The 9,007-nt window shown below is 35.6% G+C and overlaps 1 protein-coding gene across 1 annotated transcript in view; it reads right to left on the bottom strand.

Annotated features, from left to right (window-relative positions):
- Positions 1–1,347: 1,347 nt before the first annotated feature.
- Positions 1,348–9,007, bottom strand: part of atrnl1a (attractin-like 1a) — a 184,631-nt gene continuing 176,971 nt past the window's right edge. The window contains exon 32 of the mRNA XM_043255880.1: positions 1,348–3,065. Coding sequence (XP_043111815.1) covers positions 2,941–3,065 — 125 coding nt within the window. The 3' untranslated portion in view covers positions 1,348–2,940. The remainder of the gene's footprint in view (positions 3,066–9,007) is intronic.

The following is a 9,007-nucleotide window of genomic DNA, read 5'->3' as shown; positions in this document are numbered from 1 at the left end:
CCAATGTGCAACTTTGAGAAAATGCTACATGCAACGCAGTGAAGCGGAGCTGATTGCTGCCAGCGAGGTCAAACGGGACGTTTTCTTTAATGTTTAATTTGGTGGGTTTGATCCAGAGTGACAAATGATCCAAAAACAGCTTCAGCAAGTGCAACATTTTAACAGCTGTCTACAATCATATCGCGAACTCGCTGAGAAAGTCATTTAAATCTGTCACGTATGCATCTACGTACTCTGTTCTGTCTAACACCTGTGGCAACAGCACTTAATCCCAAACATATGCGAATAGCTTTTTTTAAAATGAAAAATCAATAAGTGCATTAAACCACTGCATGCTTGTGTAGATAATATTTGAACAGCTTTCCAAACCCATGTGGGTTTTAGTAGTATATTTGAATTGACTTGGCGAGTCAAATATATAGAACAGATTTAACAGTTGATTCATCAGTAAACTGAGCATGAAAGTAGCTAGTTTGAAACTATTTTTTTCAGGTTTTAGTTTGTTCCCCCGTTCTTGGAAAATGCCATTCAACCCACATGATTTGTCCTGCACGGCGAAGTCTCACGATACAGCATAAAACTTGCGAGACCCCTTCAGAGAGCAGTTTCAAAGTACAACAGATTTATCAAAATGTTTATTTCTGCATAAACTTGAACAAACTTTCTTTGGCTGCTCTTCGTTTGTTTAAAAGTAGATTTTGTATAATGTAAATTATTACATAACACTGCAAAACCAGAAAACTCATCAACATTTATACAATTTACACAGGTTATGACTCAACTATGCAAATGAGAATAAATAAACAAAAACAAATGCCTTTGAGACATGAGACAACACAATGATATTGTTTCTGCTTTGCAGTATAACACTGTACCTGTATGGCCTGTGTAAAAGTGCAAATGAACTAAAAAAACCCAATCGTATTAGATTTAAGTTGAGCGGGAGTCATTTACAGTATATACTAATTCAAGAGATTTCAACACAATGGGAAAAAAAAAAACAACAACAATCGTATATTATAATTATTGTTCCACAGAAGAAAGAAAGTCATATAGGTTCGGAATTACATAACAGAATTATAATTGTGAACTAAGTTTAGGATGATGTAGTAAAAAGTCTATTAAACTATTAAAAGGGTTCAGTATAAGAAAGGGTCAAGTGTAGTACATTTTGGTTGTGAAAACATAATAGAGCAATACAATAACACAATTGTATGCAGGAAATGTATGACTTACTGTGCATATTTTAATTTAATAAAACACTGAATTGTTTGAGTTTTTACATGTCTTGACTATCTGAAGCAAACAAACCAAAACATGATGACAAAACACAATTAGATATAGAAATGCAGGTAAGTGTTTCTTGGCTTTATTGTTAAACAACACTGAGTTAAGACATGGACATACTGTATGTACTAATGGCAATAGTAGCCTGATGATTTTGTGAACACTAGACATTAAACACACAAACCAATGATTTTTTTCCCACAGAACCCTTCTGATATTTTAGGTCTATTTCAAGCCTTCATTTCAACTCTCTGCCGACACGTATCTGATGATCCTAGCACTAGTTTATGGCAGATAAAGCTCCATAAGGTAAATCCGTAGCAAATCAAATGATGCTGAAAAACCCTGTGGATTGGAAGATTAATACACTTTCTTTTAAGTCATGCACACACAACCACATGTCAGCCATTTGTAGTAAGACTGTAAACGCTCTTTCTGCAGCACTACCAAAACACCCTGTGTTTGAACTTCAGGAATATTTTCACTGGGACTAGACAAAAAAAGCAGGTGTTGTCGGGATGAAAAAGACCAACTAAATATGTACACTACCGTTCCAAAAGTTTGTTATGCTCACTAAGGTTGCATTATAATCATGTAATGTCATGTTTAATCATGCTTAATCCTGCTTTATCAATGCTGAAACTTTTTCTTTTGCCCAAAGATGGATGAATGGAAAGTTGAAAATAAAAGTATGTATTCGAAATTCGGTGGAGTTACATTTACAATGTTTTGTCACCTTTAATGCATACTTGCTGATTAAAACATTTACGTATACATATCTTACTCACTCCAAACTAGAATGGTAGAGTATATCTGCTAAAATATTATATAGAATAATTTGACAATATATTTAATAATTTTAGCTAGCGTAAAAAAAAAGAAGATTTTTCTAATTAATTAGATCATTGGAGTCTATACAGTCTTTCTACTTTACAAAAGCATGTTAAATTCAGTGTGTTTATTTTTGCTCTTTGTAATTGAATCCTACACCAAAATCTTTTCAGTGTAGCATCCAGACAACCTCAAATCTAAAATATACGGACTTAAAACTCAAACCCCAGTTTTTAATTCCACGTGGTCGAGTGCGTGAGTTTAGGACGAATCCAATCTAATCTCTAAAATTCCACTTTCCACACACCAAGACCATTACAAAACACCATACAGTATGTACCAAATACAGTCCTCAGCTAATGATAATTAGTCTATTAAAGAGTCATCAACAGACACTTTACTAAATAACGAGACAAAACCCTGAAAGCAGAGGCAGGCTTCTTCTGAATGCCTCTACACGCGTGATCAGATGATTAATTCTGGCCTGAAACTTGTTCCTATTTTGGGTCCGAGTGAGTTTCATCTACACACTCCCTCCCTTTCAGAGAAACAGCTGTTGAAAACAGAAACCCAGTGGGTGCAATCAAAATGCAGATGTCCTCCACAGAGGTTCAAGCAATACTGAGGGAATACGAGCTCCACTATGGAGCGTGCAATTCAGGAGGAGCCACACACGGACTACTAATGTCTCGACCCTCCTTTGTCATTTACACTTCAAGAGCTCCCTGCTCATCAACACCATCTCCTTGTAGTGGCAGAGAACGAGAGAGAAGGAGAAAAAAAGCTGAGAATCAGTGTGTCCAGCGAGGTCAGGCGGCTGGTTCAAACGCAGGTTCCCTGGTGCACCGTGTGCTGCTGTTTACGGCTCTTTAGACCCAAGCCCTTGTCTTTGAAGTCGCCGGCCCTCTGCTGAGACATATCAATAAGAGCACTGGCTATGGTAATGCCTGTGGGGAGAAGGAAGAGATGAGAGAAAGAGAAGGAAGTGAGCTTCAAAGGGGAGGACTCAGAAGTGCAGCAGGTGAGGAGCAGCATCCTGATAGGATCACACACCGACACTTAACAAACAAACCTCAGTGTCTGTCAATATCACAGCAGTTCAAGCTCATCGCTATTTGTTTTTTGGGGAATTTTAGAAAACACTGCATTCATTTCCTTCGACTCATTTCATTCTGTTTGCATTTACATATATCCTAAATACATGCAATACATTATTTATTTTATTAGCTTTTTTATGGTTGAAAAATCAGCTTGGCTGAAAAGCATACACAACACAAATATTTATTTTTTGGATTTTCTTCACATTTTGAATGCTTTTCATATGCACAGTTTATTTCATATTGACCACATTTTCTTCCCTAGCACTTTTCCACTGATTCCACAGTTTAAGTCTGTGTCTAGGACAAGGTATATACAATCAAAATATAGACAAAACACACACATATATTATGTACACAAAACCTTTGGGTTTTGGACGTTATTTACATATATGTTTGTATGTACAGTATGTATTGAAGAAAAATATGTTACATTTACATATTAAATATCTTTAGAGTCCCTGTAAACCACAAACAACAATTTGTGTGTGTGTGTGTGTGTATATGTATGCAAATGATCCAACAACAGTTTTAATGTGATCTTCATGTGATTAAGTTGATAGACAGCTACTTTTACTTCTAGGACAAAAAAATCTAAATCAAAAGGTGCAGTACTGAATAGCCATGATTTATTTAAAACCACTACATGCATGTTTTTCACTGGGATAAGATCATCAGAGTTGCAGCAGGGATGTTTTGTTTTGTACATGTCAGAAGTAAGAGCAAAGTCTCTAAAATCTCATTTGTTTACCTTTGTAATCTTGCGATGAGGGAACAGTGTGGTTTATCTGATGTAGTTTGATCAGACTCATAACGCTACAGGCCACATTCATTACTCAGTATGTATTCAGAACAGAAGCTCTGAAAAGGAGTGCAGGCTCTTTAAACTCGTGTGTAATTTAGACAGCATGTGTTGATGTTTTACACATCAGAGATTCCTTACAAGTGTATTATTGAATACTGGCCTCCCTGATGAGTTTAAAGCGTAATTCCTGAACAAAGCATACATGACAGCTAATAAATTTCTGATGTGATCTGTGGTAAGAGTTCGAGTTGTGAATGAATAAAGCTTGATGGAGAAAAATATTATTTAAAAAAAGCAAAATAAAAGAATAACATAACTAATATTTTTGCTGTCAAACAATTAATCAAGGTGAATCACATCCAAAATAAGTTTTTGTTTACGTTCATATATATATATATATATATATATATATATATATATATATATATATATATATATATATATATATATATATATATACTGTGTATATTTATTATGCATATATAAACACACATACAGTTTATATTTTTAATATTTACATGTATACACATTAATATATGTATAATTTGATATTTGATATATATATATATATATAAATGTATAAACATAACAAATATCCTTAAATATATACATGCATGTGTTTATATATATATATATATATATATATATATATATATATATATATATATATATATATATATAAATATATACACGAATGAATGTATGAAACAAACAAACAACATAGAAATATACAACTTTGCATGGATGGACTTAATATTTTTGATAAAACAATGAAACTCCTATTCCAGCAAAGCATGATTGCTAGTGTAATTTCCTTCAATTACCTTTTCAAAATATCAAAGTATAAATTCGCCTACTTGACCCAGTATTTGAACGAACTACACTTATTTACAGCAAACACTGTACATAACAATAGGGCAACATCATTTAAAGAACAAAATGTTTTCCGCCGAGAAGAGCTGTCTGTTTCATTAATTAATTGCGAGGCCGAATCAAATCAGGTGCGCATGAGAAGAAGGCTAAAGTGCTCTTGGCTAATGGAAAATCAAACTCATTATTGCAATCTTTGGCAGGTGAACTGCTTGCGTGATTAACCCTGATGAATCCTGCACTTTGAGACAGGATGTGCGAATCCGAGAACTCCATTAAAGGTAATCAGAAAGGCTTTGTTGACCCGAGGCATGCATCACTGTAAATGAACACTTCACAGCTCCTCCATTATTGGAAACGGCCGTTGTCTCGTCCGCATGTAGCGTAAAATGCCTTCCCGCCACGGCCCGCGTTTGCCGTGAGCGATGCGTGTGAGACAAGTTCCAGAGATAAACGGAAGAATGTCTCGGCGGGAGCCGAACGAGCAGCTGTCTCTTCGCACCACCTGCCTCTTCACAAAGTGTCATTATGCCACACCAAGGTCACTCTTTCAACTGATGAGTGTTTTCCGCAAGCAATCAGCCACACTCCAGCCTCAGTGTGACGCCAAGGTTACTCTGAGAGGGAATACACTCTCAACCTGACTTTCTATTTCCTTGAGTCATAATGACTTCACCCGTCATTCTCAAGCCATTGGTGGGACGTGAGATCTGGTGTCGCGGGGGTCAACAACATCATTTAACTTCAATGTTACTCGTGTGATTAAGGTCAGGGTAATGAAGTCGCTTTGTGTTTATTGTACAACACAGGCTTGACAGCGTAGGTGACAGCGGCTAACAGCGCTAGCATGCAAACATCACAGCTGTAACGGATGCTAATGGAGGTTAGAAGTTTAGAAGTGAAGAAAAGAAATATAGTCTATCATTTTTCTTTAGTTGAAACGAGCTGTAAGTGGCATATTTTATAATTATATACGCTGCTCCTATGATAAATCTCGCATACAGCTGATATCACTTCCCACATTAGCAGACCTTCAGATCTCGCATTTCAGTTTTCTGCTGACCAAAGAGGTTTTAAACCATCCGCTCGGAGGCCCACAGCAATTAAATGGATAGTACACTCAAAAATGACAATTATGTCATTACTTTTTCTCCCTTTTGTTCATACTTGTTTTCTGTAGATATTTAAGTAGCTATTGCCATGTGACCGATGGCAGTGACCGATGATGAACTGGCCCCCTCAAAGTCCAGACCTCAACCCCGTCAAGAAGATTTGGGGCGAGTTGTAAAAAATAAACTGGAAAAATCTAATTTACATTCGAATGTTTGGCTTAAATTGCAGAAGGCATTGGATAAGTTTTGAAATTCTTAGGAAATAAGTTGTATATTGCTGTAATTGCTGCAAAAGGTGGACATACCAAATAAAGTTAAAAGTAAAACAGTATGACTCATTTCATATATATATGAATACGATATGCTCAAAGCAACTACATGCATGTTTCATGAACATTATGAAATGAAATTATGTTTTGGAAACAAAAAGGACTATACACACACACACATATATATATATATATATATATATATATATATATATATATATATATATATATATATATAAAAATATGATATGTGTTCAAAAATAAGCTCAAAATATGAAACGTTGCATGTTGAAAAACTGTATAGTGTATTCCCAGCCTTAACTGCTTCATTAAAAAGAGTCTTTACTGTACTTTAACGTTTAAACGATGAGTAGCTTTAAACATGTCAAGCTAATTTCAAAGTAGTTCCCTCTAGAACTGCTCTACAATCTATTATCCCCTAAACAGGACAGTGGCCATTAATAAAAAAGCGCAAAAAAAAAAAAACCCTTATCAAAAGCTGGCGGTTCTGCAGAGCTAATTCAGCCCTGTCCAGTGCACTCCTCAGGGTCATTAATGGCCACCGCCTTCCTCTTTGTGTCAGTCACAGACCGGCCACACTGACCACAGCTGAGGTACCTGACACGATAAGGTCAAATGGGTTTCTCAAAAACAGAAGCCTGAGTGAAGAGAGAGAGAGAAAACACAGAACATCGCCAACAAATAGATTAGACGGGTCTGCTCCTACATGCCCTTGCTAACAAGCTGCGCAATTAGCCACTTTACATCTCATAAACAACATGCTGAAAAAAGGCAAGAGAGAAAATGTAAATGTGTATACTTGTTTGCACTGTAACCTTGAGAGAAATGTTTGAGTACCCAAACGTGCACAGCAGAACACCTGTCACGCCGCTAATTACAATACATAATTGCTAATAACACGTTTACAGCGGCAGCCAACAGAACACTTGTGCTTATAACTTTTCTCAGAAAGAGACTTCATGGAAAATCAATTTTGTCTTTTGTATTGTTGGTTTTGAAAAATGTTTACATGCGTTTATGCTGTGGCGCTGATGAATGCTTGATTATGATTGGCTGAAAGACAAATTAAGAAATGGATTATGTTTTATAATGGCTATAAACTGCTTATACGTTTCTATATCGCTTCAACACATTATTTCTATTTTTTTTTCCAATTATTTAAATAGACATCAATACACTGTAAACAAATTAGATGTAAAGGTTAAAGTAAAAATAAATCAATAAAATGATATGCATGCTATGGGAAACAAGCTCTCTTTCTCTGTTAACAAGCAAAAGATATGCAATAACGTTAATTGATTAAAGTATTGCTTGCATATACAATATCATGTTTATATAGATCATGTAACAGAATGCTCGGTGATTATGTAACTTATTCACTAAATAGAAAGAAGAAGTTGCATACTGTTGCGTTTGCTTTATTAACTTTTACAGTTATTTAAAAAAAGCTATTATTTATTTATTATCATTTAACTTTAGTTTTAAAACTAAATCACTTATGCTTACCAAGGCTGAATTTATTTGAATTTAATGCTTCCTTTAAAATAAAATGGTGGTTTATGTCTATTCCTCGAGTAACCTGTGTCTACTTGCTAATACCAGTTTTAAGAAAATGAACTGAAATTTTGTCATACAAATTCAGCATAGCAACTACGTTCTGGTCAGTGACAACCTGTATAGCTAGAAACTAGTTATTATTTTGAACGACAATACCTCAATCTGGCAACAGTTATGGAACGCGCTGTACAGAAGCCAATACAACCTGTAACATTATTTGTGTTTACAAATAGATAAGCATTATGATTCCACGAAGAGGAATATTTTTAAAGTACCCTGAAAGGCATTTGCCTGAAAGGGTTATAAATAAGTCAAGTCTGCCACAACAGATTGTAGTTGCAGATAAAGCAGGTCAGAATAAAATCAATTTGGCTTTGTTGCTCACTTATAAAACTATCAAAAGACTGCACTCTCATTCACTCCCTATGCGACTTCCCTGTGGTGCTGACTGTGCTTTAAACGCACTAAATGGACATTTTAAAAGGGTAAACAGGCAATATAGAGACATTGCAGGCTTTCTCGTAAAAACACGAAAGAAAAAAACATACTGGGAGGATATTCTATAACACCATCAGCCGATGGCATGGTCATCAACCTATATTCTGACTGACAGGATTAAAGGTGAAATTGAAGGAAAAATATTAACTAATACAATTTTTGTCAACTAGAACTAAGCAAAATAAAGCCTTGTTCATGTACGTGTATTTATCTGACAAGTAGCTGTGCAAATGCCACGATGTACATTCAGCTGGTCATTACCACAAAATAAACCATTCCAGGGAGTTTCACATCAGGAACTTGATCACGCTGTCAAGGCTTATTTTGTAACAATGACCAGATGACTTCCAGGACTTATTAATTATTAATTTTCCTTACTATAGAAGATCTATGTCTGAGAGAAATGCTAGCTGTAAAAATGAAATGTTGAGTGATTGGATTGACTTTCAGTGTTTATTACTTTACACCCTCCTCAACTGTCCAAGTCACTGGCGGTGTACCTCTTCATCTGAATAAGCAGATGAGAGGGTTGAAAAGTGGGATTGTGTTTTGCAAGTGTTCTGCTGATATGTTGTCTGAGAGCTGTGGTTGTACTGGCAGGAGAATCAATCTGTTATCTTACAAACAGATGTTCTGCTCTGCTGTTTTCACCTGACTCTC

Source organism: Puntigrus tetrazona, chromosome 13 (assembly GCF_018831695.1).
Source record: "Puntigrus tetrazona isolate hp1 chromosome 13, ASM1883169v1, whole genome shotgun sequence".
Taxonomy (NCBI): domain Eukaryota; kingdom Metazoa; phylum Chordata; class Actinopteri; order Cypriniformes; family Cyprinidae; genus Puntigrus; species Puntigrus tetrazona.
The sequence above is the reverse complement of the archived record's forward strand: the minus strand, read 5'-3'. Positions and strand labels throughout refer to the sequence as shown.